General features: G+C 31.9%; 3 protein-coding genes across 3 annotated transcripts; 2 read left to right on the forward strand and 1 right to left on the reverse strand.

The window, feature by feature from the left end:
* Positions 1-6,272: 6,272 nt before the first annotated feature.
* Positions 6,273-8,155, forward strand: LOC110738939. Its single transcript, XM_021919387.1, has 3 exons — positions 6,273-6,727; positions 6,985-7,100; positions 7,719-8,155. Exons 1-3 carry the CDS (start codon positions 6,518-6,520, stop codon positions 7,879-7,881), a joined length of 489 nt encoding a protein of 162 aa, XP_021775079.1. The 5' UTR covers positions 6,273-6,517; the 3' UTR covers positions 7,882-8,155.
* Positions 8,156-12,518: 4,363 nt separating this feature from the next.
* LOC110738944 (stress-response A/B barrel domain-containing protein UP3-like) lies at positions 12,519-13,757 on the reverse strand. The gene has a single exon (XM_021919392.1). The coding sequence runs from the start codon at positions 13,639-13,641 to the stop codon at positions 12,676-12,678; it is 966 nt and encodes a 321-aa protein (XP_021775084.1). The 5' UTR covers positions 13,642-13,757; the 3' UTR covers positions 12,519-12,675.
* Positions 13,758-15,872: 2,115 nt separating this feature from the next.
* LOC110738953 lies at positions 15,873-18,180 on the forward strand. The gene is made up of 6 exons (XM_021919401.1): positions 15,873-16,027; positions 16,115-16,186; positions 16,291-16,394; positions 16,498-16,643; positions 16,743-16,824; positions 17,954-18,180. The coding sequence occupies exons 2-6, from the start codon at positions 16,150-16,152 to the stop codon at positions 18,065-18,067; spliced, it is 483 nt and encodes a 160-aa protein (XP_021775093.1). The 5' UTR covers positions 15,873-16,027; positions 16,115-16,149; the 3' UTR covers positions 18,068-18,180.
* Positions 18,181-20,445: the final 2,265 nt, after the last annotated feature.

The following is a 20,445-nucleotide window of genomic DNA, read 5'->3' on the forward strand; positions in this document are numbered from 1 at the left end:
ATATATTCATCACATAGAAAATTTATGTCTCTAACGTTCAACTTTCAACGGTATCATAAGTTCATTAGTTAGTCTTACATACATATCGTACGTAGTCGATGTTATCAGATCATTAAGGCTAGCTAACACGAAAATTTAAAAAATAAGTGCGAGTATGTGAAATATATACCATTAGAGACAAAGGGGGTGGAAATGATTTAAGCACACTAAATATCGATTTTGGCTCACCTCCATGTGAGAAAAGCATTGAACAAAAACCGTAATCTCATAGCAGGTGTGCAAAAATCAATTTTAGGTGTGCCGAAATCAGATTATGAGACGAAGGTAGTATAGCTCTTTAGAATGAACAAAATAAATTTGAGGTGTCTTGACCATTTTACCCCTATGTACAACATTCGAATTTGTATAGAAGATTTGAAATACGTGTATCATATACACCTAACTTTATTTTATTTGATATTACAAATTTACAAGTATATAGTACAAAAAGAATAGGTGACAACCCTATATAAATAGCTCAATGGTCCAACCTTAATTCAGCTCATTGAGAGACAGACACATACATCATCACCCATCCTCTCACCATTCACCAATCAAGAAGAAATTTTATATCCCACAAAAAAAAAAAAAAAAAAAAAATGGGAATTATGGTAGAAGAATTGAAATCATCTCCAAAGAGAGAATTCAAAAACACAAAGGGTAAAAAATTCTCAAGATCAAGTCTTTTAGCAGAAGTTCTTGCACAAGGAGGAAGCATTGCTTCTTACACTGCTGAAGATGGAACAGTAAAGATGAAGATTTTGGTGAAAAAACAAGATTTGAAAAACATTATGAATAATGCAACTGGACCACCAGTCGTACGTGATCATCGTCGTCCTAGCAATAACAATAATGCTTCGTCGTCGCCGTCGTCGTCGTCTTCTTCCATGGAACGGAGGTTGTATGATCTCATGAGAAGGAAGAAGGCTAATGCTATTGCTAAGGGTAACAAATCTTGTTCTTGGAGGCCTGCTCTTCAAAGTATTCCTGAGGTCTGTTAAGTAATTAACATCATAATGATTATATAATTATTTTTTTATTTGAGGAAAATAATTATCTAATTATTGGTACATTAATTATTTACTTAGGTAATTTTTTTTAAAATACTTTTTGGCCCAAGTACTTAGAAAACTTGCATTGGCTACAACATATTTTTTTTTTCCTTTTTTTTTTTTTTTTTTTTTTTTTTGGTATTATAACTCCCACCCATTTTTCCATCCCAATTAGTTGGGATGTTGGTTACTTTAACCTGGTACAGGTTATTTTAGTTGTGTGTTGTAATTTATCTTTTTTTTTTTTTCTTATTCATCATGTATAATAATGGATTTTTTTTTCTCTTAATTAGTAGCTTCTTTGGTTGGTTATTTTACTTATGTATTGTGCTTCATTCATTAACGCAATTGATTTTTTAATTATCGCAAGAGAGTTTTCTTATACTTCGCCATTATTGCTACAAATTTATGAATAAGGCTATGTTTATTTCACCTTTTTATGTGTCTTATAGCTTATTCAAATAAGATCAGAAAAAATAAGTTTGGCTCATAATTTATCGTGTTTTATGCGGTATTTTATTGCTAAATATCTATAATTTTGTTATAAAAAAATTATCAAAGTTATATATTTGAAAAATACACATTAATATAAATCTAATAATACCCCCATTTGATGTATTTGTTCTTATTATGGGTTACCGTACATATAAGGTTAAAATTACATCAAATCATGTACTCAAATTAGATCAGATCAAATCAACAAAACTAAGATAAACTAAACATATATAGCATAATATACAAAAAATTGTAAAAATTAAGGTTCAAAGGTCGGATATATTTTACAACAGTAATGAACTTTGAATCGATGATAATATACTTGTATATTTGATATATGCAGTATATTCACTTGGTTTCGTACCAATATATGTACTGGCATATTACAACTAAATTTCAATTTTAATTAATTTGAAAATGAAATGTGGTTCATATAATTATATTTTTTTTTATTTTTCTCAAAAAAAAATTACTCGCAATAAGGGAATATTTATGTCTCACAAATAATACCCCTTTGTTGTGAGTAATTCGTAACGGAGGAAGTATAATTTTTATTCTTCTTTATGATCAATTATTTGATCATGAAGACATGAAGAGTTCAAAACATATCGATCATGAAGAATTCAAAACAAATTAATTTCACCAAATTTAAATTTTTGATTAGAAAATGATACAAGTATATTTTAGTCGAGTACCAAATTTTTATTTACAAATTAAGAATACTCCATTGAATTGTATGTCAACATCTTACATAATTTTAATGAGGGAGTCATATTTAAAGTCATTCAAATTTTTTAAAAAATATACAAAGTATAGAATAAAATTAAAAAAAAAAACACAATATGTTTAGTTTGATGGACAATATTTGTTGAAACCCTAAGGCTCATTATTAATGACTTTTCTAGGACAAGTATGCATAAAATGTGTCATGTAACTATGTAAGTCGATGAAATTAGTATTGTATCCCCAAAACATCTTGACAAATATATTTACGTGTTAAAAAATATCCTTTAATTGTCACTCATAATTTTACAATATTAATTAGCAAGGGAACCTTGATTATGAGAAACCAGTAGACCACTAACTTGAGTATAATACGCTTTTTAATCACTTCATCATTTGATCATAAAAAGGAGTCTTTAGTTAAAGGGATGAGAAAAAAGTGGAGACAAAAAGTGATTAACATAGGACTATTTTTTAACGAACGAAGCTACTAGGAAAAGATCAAAGGATAATGAACCAAAAAAGAAGACACTTTCCAAAGCGAGTATCTTAGCTAGCATTAAGGATGTGACATTTAGCCGCCTCAAAAGTATATTCATCAAGCTTAACCTTATTAAACAATAGGATCAAGAATAAGCTTACATCTAAATTTTTTTAATAGTGTTTGTTGACACCGAAATTTTTGTTAATTATTAGGTGTCATATATATGTAAATAAGGAGAGAATATAAAAAAATATAAGATATTATCTTCACAATCTCGTAGAATATTTGATAGATATCTTGTTTACTACTCTATGACACTTTGTATAAAGAAGGTCGTTTTAGGGTTTAATTAGGCTCAGATGGAACAAGTCACCAATACCTCATCTCCTCCCTACTACCAAACATTGTAGGTCTATAGTATGGAATAACCCGACAAGGCCCCGTACTCTAAACATATCAAAACTCTAACCATTTGAAGAGAGGAATCAAGAGATTTACGAGAGTTTTAATCCACAAATTATCAATAAAAATAATTGTTTCCGTATACTTTCTACCTCCTTAATTATATATTGCAGTTTTGAATTTTTTATTGTTTACAATGTTATTATATATATATATATTTCATCATCCATATATTCTCGAGAAATCCCCTTGTTCCATTTCTCTCGCATTATGGTACTTATAAAAATTCCATTTATATATGACACTATTCACAAGTTTAGGAAAAAAAAATACTCATATACTACTTAGAAAATGATACAACTTTATTGTCAAAAAAAAATTAGAAAAGTATGTTTGAAAGATAACTTCTGATCCTACAACTTTATTCCACATACTTAACTTTATCTTTATTCAAAAAAAAAAAAAAAAAAAAAAAAAAAAAAAAACCATCACCATTTGTTAAGTACACTAGAAGCAAAGTAAGCCCACTTCAGTAAACGGGCCCAAACACAAATTAGCAATCTAATTTTATTTTTGAAAACCTTAACTCCGTATTAACTTGTACTTGTATTACCTAAACACGGGAGCCCAAATTACAAATGGTTTAAATTTTATACTTGATAATATGTTTTGAATCTTTTGATCAGTGTAAGTTTTATACTTAATATGTTTTCAATCTTTTGATCAGTGGATAGTGGCCTTCATCAACTTTATCAAAGACTACTATGGCAACTTGTTGGGAAACATGTTGCCTTTTTCGTTTTTCTTTCGAGTTGGATAAGATTTTTCTTAAGTAAAGTGAGCTGAGCCAAACACCGCGTTATTTTTTTTTACATTGTAAAATTATAAAATGAACTAAGGAACTTTAAGTTTGTTTGTTTTAGACTTTTAGGTATAAGATATGGTTATGAAATTTTTAAAACTCATATCTAACATTTATCTAATAAAATTTCAATTTCTATTCTCATGCCTCAAATCCACAAGGCCGTAGAAATCTAAGGGGGAAATTGGTATTAGAATGGCAAAAATATTTGGTGACAATACGATCATTAGAATGGGTTCCACATGATGAACTTTATACTTATGTATTTTCAACATTATTATTTTCAGATAATTAACATTATTTTCAGAAATTTAGATTTTTCAAGAACTCTTTTGAGAAGAACAGGGGTGCTTTGAAAATTTTTTAACCTAGTAAATGTACTTCCACTAGTCATTATTGCTTTTCCATTATGTAAATGACACTGTACCTTACAATAGAGAAAAAAAAAATCCCTCAAAATAAAATAAATTTAAAAAAAAAAACAAAACAAAACAAAAAAAAAACAGTGAAACAAATTTTTTGGACCGAAAGTCCACTTTGTGGGCCGACAATAAACGGGAACTTTGGGTGGTGCAGCTCTACTATTAATGGACCACTTAGGTCTTGTTGGGCTGAAATTTAACACTGTATTTTTGGTACGAGTATTATAATAATTTTGATTAAGGTCTTTTTATTACTCCGTAATTTGTAATTTTGTTGACTAATTTAGACATGTGTCAGCAAATTTGTCCCATTTTCATTTTCTAAACTCTTTTAACCATTCAACAAATATTGATTATTATCGTACTATCATCGGAATATAAAAGTTTTACAAAAGCTTGCTTTATGATCATCATAAGACAGATTACCTTCTATACTATGATAAAGATATTTCAAATAATCAAATGTACATTTAATACTTCATATAATGCAAGTTGTTTTTCAATATTTGTCGTTTTTATCGGTTAGACCTTAGAAGATCAAAATATTAAGCAACCATTATACGGAACATTATTTATTTAGTCAAAAAATAGCAAATCAATTAGTAATTGCTAATATTTTAAGGATGCCAATTAGTAGTAAACTAGTAATTGATCAAGATAACAATGAATAAATCCCGGGGTCAAGCCATAATCAAGTCATAATGTGGTTATGGAAGATGTACATGTCAATTTTGTCAAATTGATTGAAAGTGATTGAGCCAATTGCATCACGGATGCATCAAATTGAATCCAACTCTTGACCCTACTGTGTTTTTTCATTTAGTACAAGGGCTGTTGAAAAATAGTGATGCAGGCGTGACTAAATTTTAGATTTTGGAGTTGTTTGGCAATCGGAGGTTGGTTGTTGGCTTGTTTGCTTGGCTTGGTTGACTAGCTGAAAGTATTAGATGTACGTGTGGGTCGGGATTGACTTTTTAAGTTAGTTGTTTAAGTCAAATGTTTAGAAAAAGTTAGTACTTTATTAGTGATAAAGTGGGCCAACAAGCCAAAAGTCAACTGAAAAAGCAAGTTTTATTAGCTTTTGGCGGAAAAGTCAGCTTAAAAACTAGTAAAAAAGCCAACTACCAAATATATTTTTTAGTTGTTTGACCAAATAAAAAAGCCAATTGCTAAAACACCCCCCTTTGAGTATTATTCCTCTCACATTTTTTAACTAAGTTCGACTAATTATCATCTATCATACTCCATAGCTACTAGTTTTAAATGTAACTGTGATAATATATAGATTACCGTATGAGACGATTAAGTCCGAACTTTAGTACATATCACAAAATAAAAAAAAATACGATTAAAATTGTCTTCAAGACTCTAAAATTTTGCATGCTAGCTCAAGTATTGGGATCAAAATTTTCGACCACCTAACCAATTGAATCTTTTTAATTTCGCATTACCTTGCTACCCTTAAACGGAAAAGAATCTTCTACAATTGACCTTTTTGTATTTATCAGCAACTTGACTAAAATGGCTAATTACTAATTAGTTATTCTAATTCAGCTGAAAGTGCGTCCTTATCTCATATTTGTATGATAATCACACTTAACCACTTAATGTCTTAGTTTAATAAGAAATTAGAGACTCTAATCCATAGTCAATTATATAAATATAAATTACCTAACACTCAACATTATTATATAAATTTATGTGGGCACACACTCCACGTATATGACGTCGTCATATGTATCCGTCAGTCCACTTCACACATTTTTTCTTGATGTTCACCCTAATTCATGTAAAAAATTTCATATAATTCTCCAAAATTCTCATATAACCTATGCTTTTGATATTCAAGGATTTTATTATAATCTTTGGAACGTTAGGTTGGAAAGGTAGTTGGATTATCTAAATAACACAACAATTGAACAACAAAGTTCCACTACCACCAATACTATTTTTTCTTATCTTTAGCTTTCAACCTATCAAAAAAAAGTGTTAACTAGTGAAATTGATCATACAACAAAAAAAAGTGTACGAAAAAAATATGGGGGTGATGAAAAAGGCAGAGGTGGTAATGAAATCTACAAGACGTCCACCAATTCCAACACCGCCACCACCGCCGCCTCGGCCGAGGTGGAGTAGCTATACAAGGAGGGAGATTGAGAGGTTTTGGAGGAAGAAAAGACTTGAGGAAGAGGAACACTTACTTGCTGCAATCAAAGCTGCTGCACGTCTCAGAGCTACTCATTTCTCTGTAATTCTTGACTAATTTTATTGTTTCGCATAATATTAATACTCCATCCGTCCCATTTTAATAGCCCTTAAGTCATATTTGGTGCGCGGTCATTTTTTACCATTATGACACTGTCTATAAATCAAAATTATTTTGGTGGATTGGATTTCACTTGAAATAACATTTTTTGTTAGAGTATTGTTATAGTCCTTAAGTCATTTAAGGAATCGGGTTGAAATAGCATTGTTTATTGATTAAATGATTTTGTGTTATTATAGGAAGAGGATTATTTGTTGTTTATAGAGAGTTTAGAGGAAGAAGAGGATGTTAATACCATCATTCAAAAGAAGATTTGTGGAAACAATCAAGAAATTCGTGTTGGAATTACGGATTGGTAAGTCTTCTTTTTGTAATCAATTAATGGTTGACTTTTCTCTTAAGCCCCTGATTCTCTTAAATTAATGTAATTAACCATTTATAAAGTTTATTACTTTCTATGGATATTAAGTGATTGAACTAATTATATACACGAAGTATATGTCATTTGAAATTGGTGATTGATAAAGTAAATTGAATCGGGCTTTTGTCTTTATCATCAAATTTAAGTATCAGATTAATCCGTCTTTAACATCTAAACTTAACTTAAAAGTGACAATAGTTACGATTGAACGAGATTGATCCAACTTTAACTAAGTAACTTTTGTTTTGCTTTGCCTTTTTTTGGTATATATACTTTAGTTAAAAGTGTCGCAATTGATGGTGAATAGACTATAATGTCTTATGTCTATGTCTAATTAACCAAGTAAGGAATATGTTATAGTATTGTCGTTATAAGATGAAACCATGTTGATCATCCTAAAAAAATTTGAGTTTGTTGGGCATCTTAGCAGTACCTTAACGGAATCTAAACATTAGTTAGTAGCTAGTTTGTCCAAAACAAACTCGTGTAATTTTTAAAGTGGTATAATATAGTAGGTAGTTCCCGTACATTTTAAATATCTTTCCCGTATAGGTGGACAAAGAGCAAATATGCGTACTTGAATCAACCAGTAATTGGAAACGTGGGTCGTCCAAGCAGACGGGCATATTACAAACCAGACAGTATCATTTGGTTCTACCAAAAGTCATTCCCAACTGCCACTGCCTCAGCTGAAGCTTTTTATCTTGGGGCTTAATTGGAGCATATTTATTTCCAAGTTTCATGCAACAATAGTACAATTCTATGATTGATCAATTAATTGTAATGTCTTATTTACCTTGGAAAGGATGTAAAATTTGATGTATGATTGTGATCCTAGCTAATTGCCATGGATTTGATCAGCAAAAAATGCAATTTATATTGATTTGCTCTGTAATTATGAAGTTGTTAGTTTGGATTTCAGATTTGTCAATTACAACATTGATAATTCATGTTGAAGTACATATATTTAGGCTTTAATTAATGTGTCATTTATCATCTTATTCACTACTTCTTCATTTAATGAGAGCATTTGGCTTCCAACTATATATGTCAATTCAAATTAAGTTGATTAAAGTTATTGCTTGGTGCAGCTTCCAACTATATATATATATATATATATATATATATATATATATATATATATATATATATATATATATATATATATATATATTTTAAAAGAGCTTCCAACTATATATGTCATCCATGTTTCTAATAGTTTCCAATTTTGTTATGAAATATCTTCCACTTATCACCCACTCGGGCTATCCCTCTAAATCATCTCAAGTAAAACTCCATATCGAATTAAAGATTCATGACATTTCCTACGACTTTACTTAAAACCATTCAAATTCATAACAAATTACAAGATATCACATAAAGTTAAATTGATTATTAAAAAATAGAAATTGCAAAACTAAAAACATGAAATTAAACCATAACTAAGCTAAACAATTAGGTCAGGGTATATAGATAATAAAACACATGTTTGAGAACCAGTGTGTAATTGTGTATTATGATTGAGAATGGGCCGGTTCATGTGGGCTTAATTGGGCTCGAAAGGTGATTCATTAGGTTTAGGACCTTTAGGCCCACTTTTCTGTTAGTGTAATTATGTTTGGGCTGGACCATTAATTACAAATTTACAACCATAATATGACCCGGTTTAACCGAACTGGGTCGATTTGAACCCGGATAGTTATTTAAGTGTTAAACTAATTTTTTAGTACTCGTTAGATTCCGCCAGCTTTAATCAGCTTAATTAAGAAAATCAAAACGGCACCGTCCAATTGATCATGTCAATTACATCCGTAGCCTATCTGCTGGAATGAATTAATCATAAATTTTCAATTGTTAATTAAGTATAAAAGTATTTGATTAATTAAAAAAATCCATTCAAAAAGTTTATTTTTAGAAGAATAATCCGCAAAGTAGACCAATCAACTGATTAAGGACTAAAAATGTTGTTTTCAAAAATGGTGGGTCCATTGTTTAGGGAGGATAATTCACGTAACACTCATCAAATTTCCATGATATTTTTCAATGTATTTCTTGAATTCTTGTTAAGTTGTTATCCTTTAAGCTGGTTTATGACTGGCAAATCATGGAACGGCAATGTCTTATTATATATTTTAATTTGAGACGATTTAATAATAAAGACAGCATAGATATTGTATGTGGTAGGAGTAGAATTAGTAGCTGATTTTCTTTTGTATGACTTGAGAAAATCGGATTCAATTAGGTGTAATCATAATGTACTCTATAATTATTAATTAAGCCGGTTAGTTAAATTTTTTTAAAGGGTACTTAAGATTAAATCTCGTCTATACTATAAACTTAGGGTATGTTCTCATTGACTGAACTCAGCTGAACTGAACTGAACTGATCTGAGCTGAGATGAGTTGAGCTGAACTGAATATTTTATAAGACAAGGAAATTAGGAGCTGAACTGAACTGAAGTGAACCGAATTTCAACGTATGATAACATGCTCTTACTTAAACCAAAAGCCAATGATCCACACACCAATTCTTTAGACAACCATAGGCCAATGCCCAACATAGGATGAGTACAAGTAATTCATTAGTAAATAATAATATTACTTTCGTTTTAATTTGCTCAACCCATATTTTTATTTTTATTAAGTGTGTCCTAATTTTTTTGCTTTTCCTAATTAAGAAAATGGTTATTTCAGATTTATCATTATTTTCTTAAATTTAACATCAATCACTCGCCAATATTTTTTCTCCATACCTTTTCAGTTTTCAAACTCTAAATCTCGTACTCATACAAATTATCATAGGCAAAAAGGAGGGATACCCAGTCAATTCCCCAGATAAACAAAAATTTGTTTATTTGGGGGTATAATTGTCTTTTCAAGTATCAGCGGAGGGGTATATGTGTTTTTTCATGTACTAGTTGAGGGGGTATAATTGTTTTTTCAAGTATCAGTGGAGGAGTATATGTGTTTTTTCATGTACTAGTGGAGGGATACGTGTGTAATTTCCTCACCAAACAGTAAAAGCAAAAAACAAAGAGTAATTGGACAGCTCACCAAAAGTACTGAATAAATGACCCTACTTTTTCATTATATTTATAAAAATGCCATCAGATCAACAAAAATTCGTTTATCTGGCAAACAACTCACCAAAAATATTAAATAAATGGCCCTACTTTTTCATTATATTTATAAAAATGTCATCAGATCAATAAAAATTTGTTTATCTGGCAGATTAACTTATATTTTTCCATAAAAAAATACTTGAATATGATACTAGGGACCAACTCAACTTTTTAGAAGAAAAAGATTGGCTACCAAACTCGTTGGCATAATCTCAAACAGCGTACAAAGTTGGCTCTATTACATGTGGATCAGATTGTAATTTATATCTAGATAGGAATAAATTAAAAATATGTTATCTTTAGACCAATAATACAGTTCATAAAAAATTATATATTATAAACTCATCACATAAACAAAACCTCAATCATTATTGCATACATGATCAAATCTACTAATTTATCCACAGTTATTTTGAGGAAACATAAAATTGACACATCTATGACAATATGACATGCATCTTATAAAGTTCCATATTTCAAAACTTATTCATCATTAAAATAAATAAATGGGGTAAATAAAAAAGACATTGATAACTGCCTTTTGAATACAATTAGACCTCAAGTTTTAGATCACATGATAACCATTCTCACGTATAGGAGGGGCCCACCCCTAATTCCATAAGCCCAAGGCTCATCATGTACAAATGAAAAATTGTTCGAAAATTTGATGCCAACGCATTTAGGGAAAATGTTAGTGTAAAACCATCTTATTATTATTATTATTATTATTATTATTATTATTATTATTATTATTATTATTATTATTATTATAAAAAATAATAATAATAAAAAAAACTATAGAGTCAATCAATTTACAAGAAATTAGTGGGGAGTCGAGATACAATTTGGGCCCCCACCCCTCTAGCTATAGTGAACCCGATCCTGATGAAGATGTGAGCAGCTGCACGAGCACCAATATCCTGAGTCTTAGAGAACGCCTGAACCCGCTTCAGCAACACAATAACATCCTTCTCTAATTCCCCCAACAAAGAAAAGGAGAAGGGAAGAAAATCACAGTCAATAGCCCTGCAACACGCCCCATACTTGTCCCGCTTCCGCTAAGCCACCGCTGACACAACACGGCCAGGAACAAAGTCAGATAATCCCGATTGCGTCAAAGGTGAAGACCCTGTTAAGTCAACACATACATCAAGGCCTCTATTCCATGAATAAAGCAGCACATCTGCTGGTCGTAGAGTTCCGTCATTTCCTCCAATTAACCCAATGTTAACCTCCTTTCGAACAGAAATCCCAGACCGAAAACAAATATCAACAAGGGTGTCACAAACAACATTTGTGCCGGTATTTAATACCCACCATCCCAGCACAACACACCGCATGATCCCCATAAATATCCCCATCAAAAACCCTTGAGCAAGCAAAACACGGTGTTGAAACGGAGAACAAAGGAACATCCAACCGGTTGCAAAGAACACTACGGTAAGTCGTACCATTCATAGTCTGACCCAAAATCCGATATCGGGGTCGTCCGCAACCAGGCCAAAGAGTGATCCCCCTGTTGGGACTTCCATAAGGCTACCTGAATATTATAAGACCATATCTCCCATCCTAATCGCTCTTTTGTCCTGATAACTCATCTATAAGGTGGTCTTATAAATATAAGACCATTCAAATTAAAAATTACACTCGATATAAATTTAGTAATTTGTGTTTGTTTGGTTCATGAACTAATCGTTCCTAAAACCCTATATGGGCTCAACTCTTGTGTAATTTTCCTATAACCTATAACTCAAATAAACAGCCAATTTTATGTGCTCGGACAAAAAAACAAATTCAATCATCAAACTATTACAAAGATATATAATGTGTCGATGTATTAAGCGTTGGTTTGTCTAATAGGACACATGTTTGGTCAAAAAACAAAAGAGTTACTAATATTTTAGCACCAACCTCGAACTTAATTTATCATTTTTAGATAGTTGTGGTCACAAAAATAGGAAGTTAATATTTTAGCACCAACCTCGAACTTAATTTATTGTTTTAGATTAGGGTAAATTTTTTGTTAAAAAAAAATGAACTTCAATTCACAAATAACAAATCTACTTTGTATTAACAACAGTTTTGCAAGTTTTATTCTAATACGAGTACTATGTGTTAATGGACACACGTTAAAAAATCTCCATTTAATTCTCTATGTGACAATGGCATGTATTATTTCATTATTTGCCAATGAAGTTGATAGTCAGTTGTAAAAAAAAAAAAAATATTGATAGTCGAAATTTTGTTGTTTATTTCGAAGTTGCGTTTATTAGATTTTTCCTTATCCATAGAATCAATAAACATAAAATAAAACCAGAATTCAAAATAAAATAAATTAAAAAAACAGAATATAATAAAGCAACACAAAAAAAGTACCCAAAAAAAAAATTACTCCACACTAGTAGTAACAGGAGTAACAGGGGTAAGACGAGGAACAACATAATCAACGGCTATAAAATGATCATCAGAAACCTTAAATTTCTCAATCAACGATCTCATTTGATCTTCATACTCTTCACCACCGTCCAATTCAATCAAATCAGGGAACACAACAAGTGCCGCTACACTGAATCCTTTCCCACGATCAGAAAAATTCTCCCCAAAACTTATTTGCACAAAAGGGTCTAAACTCTCCTTAATTTTCTTCATACCCTCCAAAATCTTTTCCTTTTCATCTTCACACTCAACCTTCAGAAAAGTGAACCTCATAGCAGAACCGGGCCTTGGGACGGTCGGGCCCACAAGATTAACGGCCCAATCGATGGCGAAAACGTCGTCGCAAATGGGTTTGACGAAGGAGTTGACGACTGACACGTGTTGGTCGGAGAGGGAGTAGGTGGAGAGGTCCGCACGTGTGGGGTAACGGGCGTGAAGCATGTGAGTGAATTTGAGGGAAGAAGGGAGGGATCGAGTGCGGAGGATTGGACCAGCGGTAAGGTAGACCACTGAATCGAGTGAGTTTAAGCCGTTGAGACCGTTGACCATTGCATTGACTTTTGATGGATCTTGATCATCTTCGTCTTTGATGTTGAAGAGTACCACGTGTTCGATGATCTCGGTTTCTGATGATGGAGAATTTGCCATGGTTTTTTTGGGGGGGAAGAGAGAGAAAGAGGAGAGAGAAAGAAGGGTGAAGATGTGAGAGAGTTTTGAGTGGTGGTGTTTGGATGGACAAAGGTTTATTTTTATACTATAGTTTTTATGACATTTTTTTGGTTTTATTAGTTTAAAATGGATGAGTATAGTGAAAAGTTGAATATGGGATGTGGGATGGTACGGAGTAGATGCTTTGTAGTTTTGGGGTAGGTTAAGGGACCTAGTTTCATGCGGGAAATAAATGGGATAAGTGTGCATAAGACATAGAATTTGATTTAGATTTAGATTTATTTTTTAACATATGAAAATGATTCTATCTTGACTCTTGAGAGATAGTGGGCCACTTAAGAATGAGAATAAAACGTGTTTTTTTTACGTGTTTTAATGAAAAGTACTCATACGTTATTATACACAGAGTGACCTAATGTTATAAGTCGTATTCAAAGTATGTTAAGGAAGGTTAAAAGTCATAAAATGAGACTTTTAAAATTTAGATGACCAGGAGTAAAAACCTACAAGCATGGTTTGAATTTTTTTTTAAAAAACATTGAATATAACAAGGTTGAAGTTTTGTGACTAAAGACATTCAAAATTAGCCCTAGCAAAAGTTCGAAGACACAATGTCGAATTTACTCATTAAAAGTGAATGTGGGATGTGGGTTATGATTCATTGAATTTAGCTTAATTTAATTATTATAAAGTGTTTATGATCAAATCCAATGCATATAAAAATTTCACAAATAATGGAGATAAAATATATTACAAGTACCAAAGATTTAAATGATATTATGAAGCAAATTACCTTTTATTATCATGCATTATTTGAATGAATTCAATGAAACAAAAGTATTGATTTTGAAATAATTTTGAACTAATAGTCTAATAGTCATAATGAATCAACAAAAAGATCACGAGGGATTATCTACATTTGTGATAACTCTAATAAACTACAAAATTGAACTAAAATTTAACCTAATTCTCTAAAATAAAAAGATAGAAAGAAACTTTAATCTCGAATATATCTAAAACAACTAACTCAAAGAATCACCCAAAAACGAACTTTCTAATGAATTCAATGCACCCTACCTTGTCTTTGACATCTCTTTGTTTGTCATTATCGGAATCACAACTTTTTTCTATTAAAACTAAGTAAAAGCTTCTTGAACCAGTGATCATGATCCTCCACCGGTGGCGGGATTGGCATAGGTTTAAGGTAAGCCAAGGCAGCATGTCTAACCAAGGGATTCTTTATCTTTTGAATATCTTCGTAAATCGATTTTCGACGCAACTCTTCAAAATTTGGCGGGATCAAGTCACAAAGACTTGTGTACGAGTATTTAGCCGGTGAATGCAACTCACTTTTTGTGTCAATGCCAATGGTTGTTATTTGGTGTTTTAAAGACATGGTGAAGAGAATGCTGTAAAATATTTTTGTTGAGTATTTTTGTTTTTTTCGAGTGGAATAATTTTTTAGGGTAGAAAAAAGCATGTGGTTATGTATATAAAGCGGGGTTTTGGAGGCAACAAGAATTTGGGTAGAATTAGGAATATGGAATTACAGATGATAAAAAAGTTTTTATTAAAAGATAAATTTAAAATTTGTTACACTAGTAAAATAATGTAGCTAGTAATATAATTACAGTTACAACTTTAACATATAAAGTGATTTTTTTTTTTTTTATCTTGTTAATTTAAGAAAAGGCTGAAAATTTATCATTATGATATTTGTTAATAATAACCATTAAAATATAACAAATTCTTATATGTACCTGGACATATGGTGTGATCTAGGATTTTGTCAATGTTATAGCGTTTTTCTATTAATGTTGGGGTCAAAAAGACTTGCGTGGACCTGTTCCACAATCATATTACTGTTGACCCGATATTTATACAAACGCAACTGGCGTTATATTGAACATAGTGACCCTTATTTTTAACATAGTAACCTTATTTTTAACATGGTAACCTTTATTAAAACTTTTATAACATTTAATATTATTATGAACTTGAATACAACGTTGTAACCCTAATTTTAACATAGTGACCTTTATTTTTCATATTGACCCGTGTATAAAATATTTCATTAAAAAATTTAACTTCTTATAGCCTATATATTACCAAAATAACTTTTATTTCAAAACAGTGACCTTATTTTTGTTATAGTGACTTTATTTTTAATTAATAAAACAATCATAGTTTCTCTAATATTAGTGGTCTACAATAAATTAGTGTGAACCAGATTCATTTAAGAATTTATATGTTCCGGTTAGGACTAATCGGCCAATATTACAGAGGTTTTTTTTATCTGTATTATAAAGTTTACTTTGTTATTTTAAAAATAGCCCCATAATGGACTATTTTTTTTTTGATCTCCCCCACAATGGACTATTTAAAAATAGTAAAATACACCGTACTAAATTACGAATTAACACTACTATCCTTCAAAAAAAAAAAAAAAAAAACACTACTAAGTTTTTCTTTTTTATTTTTTATTTGTGACTACAAAGTATTAGACACCATAAAATTAGCCAAAATTATTGTTCAGAAAATCTAGTTTACACTCACTGATTTATCCTACTCATTCAACTGTCAAGACTCGTTCAACTATCCAAGATTCCAATCCCTCAACTTTCTCTCTCCTACGGTCAGTAAACCATGAACTATATATCCCTATGTTCAAATTAGGTTTACAATTAATATCAATTAACATTATGTAGTTGCTATTTTTCAGGGAATTACAATTATTTTGATGTGTTGCTGATAAAAATGACTACTTTATCTGGGTTGCTACCAAATTCTTCTGGTACCAATTTCTTTTACTCTATTATTTACTCAATATTTTGTTAATTGAATTGTTGTATTGAAGATATTAAACAAAATTTTCACTGCCCTTTTCAATTGATGTAGTTTTGGGTCATAAAAATGGAAACCCAATGCTTTCGTATCGATTTCGAATGTCTACTGAAGCCAATTCTAGAGACTTGATTGCTTGTAATTTTGTACCGAAATGGGTAAATAATTGTCTACTTGTTCTATTGATTTTTCATTTTTTTTTTCTAAGCATATTAGTGTTTTGTATAGAATTTCTGAATTGCCCATCTTATATATTGGTAGAATTTAAGGTCAGAGATCAATTATTCAAACAAGAGGCAGATTCGACCTCGGTTTTCGATGTCTAGGGGAGGAAGTTATGGATTAAAGTTTGATGATGAGATTGATGAGGAACCATTTTGGGTGCAATTTTCTAAGGAAACAATCAGGTATTAGGGTTAGAAGAATTTGTGTGGAACTATATTGAGATTGAAGGAGTAGTAGCTTGTAATTCAATTGAGTGGTTTGTTGTGCCATATTCTTTTCAGGGGTTTGAAGTCTTTGCTTGCTTTCCTTGCTCAGCAACCTGGTCAGTTGAAGTACATAGAATGGCCGAGTTTTCAGGACACGGTACCGCCTTTGCCTAACTTTTGGATGCATATTTGTTATGTGTGTTGCAATATTCTGCTGCTGTTGATTAATGTAGGCCTTTTCCAGGTTGAAATAATTCTTGTCTAAACTTCTAATACTTGTATATGCTTGTTTGTGCTCTTGAAAACATGCTACTAGAGTTCTGATTGGATTTGTGTCCCCTCTCCATAATAATTGCCTTTATCTTGATGTTTTACAATGAAAACTCTCATTGTATGTTGTCTTTGATGATAATTAGACTGATGAAAGCAGAATTGCTTATATGATCTGACTTTAAACAGAAGTCTTTGAATCAGAATACGTTAATCGTCGGCTCAATATGTTGATTTGGGTACCTAAATGCTTAGTACCATTTAACATAGTCTAGTGTCTTGTATATATGGAAGTGCATAGATGATGGAGTATCCTGGACATAATATCTCCTAAATTCTTTGGCTAATCATCGATGAATGATGTTATGTATGCAGAAATTTTCTGCCGCTGTGAAATGATTTAAGCCATGTTGGGATAGAACAAAAACTCATAATTTATTTGTGTGTGTGTGTTTTTTTTTTTTCACAAGTATTGACAAATAAGTGTGAATGGAAGACAAGGAATATTCTCTTTAGAGCAAATGAAACATGGAAGTAATAAGAAGTAATTACTTGTACCCTTTTGGAGTTTTATTTCGTTGATGATGCTATCAGTGTCATTTTTCATGAAGATTTGAGATCTATAGGACACTATCTCATCTTATATTGACTTAGATGTCTATCTTATATTGACTATAAGAATGACCCTTTTTCAACCCCTTAATGAACACCTTGAAGTGGTTGAATATGTTGATTTGGTAACAGAGATGTATAATGTCCATTTCTCGCAATCCTGATAACTGATTTTTTTAGTTGTCCTTCATTCAAGTTCCTTTTAATGGCACCGTAGATTGTATATCAAAGACCTTTAAGGTTAATGCCTAGTCCTTGTTTAAACTGCTACGGGACTGTTCCATGGAAAGCAGTAATTGATGAATACAGAGGATAATATGTCTAATATCTGACCGTCACTGCCTTGTGTATTTCACTAGGGGGCTGAAAATCTAATACTTTCCTTTTTCTGTTTTTTGTTGCAGCTGCGAACTGCCACCCTCACCCTTGTACTTGTAGCAGGGCTTGTTGTTGCTTTGTCCTCAATTGATGCAGCTCTTTCTTATGTGTTGGCTTTGCTTCTGCGAAATTCTGCATAATGCAAACTGTTTTGGGCTCGATTCTAGCTTAATCACAGAGAAACACTAAACATATCTGTAACTTTGACACAGATTCATTGCTTGATTACATCATTTCTTTTTTGTGAGGCTCATCATGATATATTTAGATTTGTATAGAGTAGTACAGACTAGTCAACTAGGAGAAAAGGCTTTGGTAAAAAGCATGACAAAAGTCAAATCTTGTTTGCCTATTATTTTGATTTGCCATAATTATGCAATTTGATTTAATATATTATGGCACCATGAAGTGTGTATACTGTATAGTCTGTGTACTTAGAGCTGTCAATTCGGGTTTGGGTCGGGTAAGAGTGGGTCGGGTCAATTCGGATTAATTTCATAACCTATGCGGGTCGGATTTGGGTTGGGTCATCCTTGATTCGGGCCACGTTGGGTCATACTTCTTATTAGATTTGGGTTGGATTTAGGTCGGATTACATTCGGGTGAACAATAGATTGGGTTTAATTCGGGTTTTCATGGGTTAAAACGGGTTAGGGTAATTCTTGGGTTCGAGTCAGGTTCGGTTCAAGTCAATAATTTGCGGGTTCCACCAGGTCGGGTCATTCTCGGGTTTGAGTCGGGTTCGATTCAAGTAAATAATTTGTGGGTTATAATCAGGTCGGGTCATTTTCAAGTCGGGTCATTCTCGGGTTCAAGTCGGGTTCGGTTCAAGTCAATAATTTGCGGGTTGTAATCAGGTTGGGTCATTTCCAAGTCGGGTTATTCTCGGATTCAAGTCGGGTTATGTTCAAGTCAATAATTTGCTGGTTACGATCACGTCTGGTCATATTCGGGCTTAACTAACTATAAATAGATAATTATCATTTTTATCAAGCTAACTATTTCCTTTGACTATAATATATATGGCAATATAATAGGGAACTACAGTTTATAATTTAGAAAGATAATTATCTCCTTTGACCATAAAATAATATATACTATATTTAACTCTTAAATTTGAGGATGATGGTCTTTTCTTTTGCTGGCCTAGACCGACTTGGTCTCCTTAGACAAAATGTTTTGATCTACAATAATAAGGTGGTCTAAGTTGCATTTAAGGTGATTTGAAATCGGGTCAGAAACAATTTGGGTTGAATTTAGGTCGGGTCAATAACAAGTCGTGTTAATTTCGAGTCAAGCTAGTAACAGATCGGGTTGAATTTTTGGGTCAGGTAAGTAATAGGTCTGGTAAAATTCTGGTCGGGTAATAACAAGTCGGGTTTAATTTGGGTCAGGTCAATAACAAGTCGGGTTAATTTCGGGTTGGATTTGTAACAGGTTGGGTTAAATTCGGTTGAATTCAAGTCAGGTTAGTAACAAGTCGGGTTAAATTTGGGCTTTGACGAGTTAAAACGGGTTTGGGTCAATTTCAGTTCAAGTCGGTTTCGGTGCAAGTTAATTAAATTGGCCGTTGTAAATCGGTAAATCGGTGCAAGTTGTAAACCGGTAAATTGGTCGTTTAAAGGCAAATTGGATGGTTCCACCCACCCAATTGGACTTCCGGAGGGTATTAAGGACCATAATAAACATTTCGGCAATTTTAATTCCGGGCGAAAAAAGTCAAAAAATTCAAAAATTGAAGACTAATATCCACACTTTTTGAGAAATTTTAGAGTCTTCGAGGCTCGGTGTCTAAAAGTCTTGAAATTATATAGAATACATATCGGGGTTAAATAATGTCATTTGGAACCATATATGATTATTATTTGTTGTCATAAATGTTCGTGGTAGGCTTGAGTTAATGAAATCAGTACAAGTTGTAAATCAGTAAATTTGTTGTTTAAAGGCAAATTGGATAGTTCCACCCACCCAATTGGAATCCCTTGGGGTATTAGGGACCATGGTAAATATTTTGGCAAATTTTATTTCCGTGCAAAAAAGTAAAAAAAAAATCCAAAATTAAAGGCTAATATCCATGTTTTTTTGAGAAATTTCGAAAGTTTTGGGGCCCGGTGTCGAAAGAATATGAGATTTTAGGGGATAAATCTCGGGGTCATATAATGCCATTTGGAACCATAAATGATCATTATATATTGTCATAAATGTTCGTGGTAGGCTTGAATTAATGTAATCGGTGCAAGTTGTAAATCGGTAAATTGACCGTTTAAAGGCAAATTAGATGTTTCCACCCACCCAATCGGACTCCTAGAGGGTATTAGGGACCATGGTAAACATTTTGGCAATTTTTATTTTCGGGCGAAAAAAGTCAAAAAATCCAAAATTAAAGGCTATATCTACACTTTTTGAGAAATTTTGGAGGTTTCGGGGCCCGGTGTCGAAAAGTCTTTAGATTTTAGGGGATACATGTTTGGTTCATATTATGCTGTTTGGAACCATATATGATCATTATATGTTGTCA

This window comes from Chenopodium quinoa, unplaced genomic scaffold (genome assembly GCF_001683475.1).
Source record: "Chenopodium quinoa cultivar QQ74 unplaced genomic scaffold, ASM168347v1, whole genome shotgun sequence".
Classification (NCBI taxonomy): domain Eukaryota; kingdom Viridiplantae; phylum Streptophyta; class Magnoliopsida; order Caryophyllales; family Amaranthaceae; genus Chenopodium; species Chenopodium quinoa.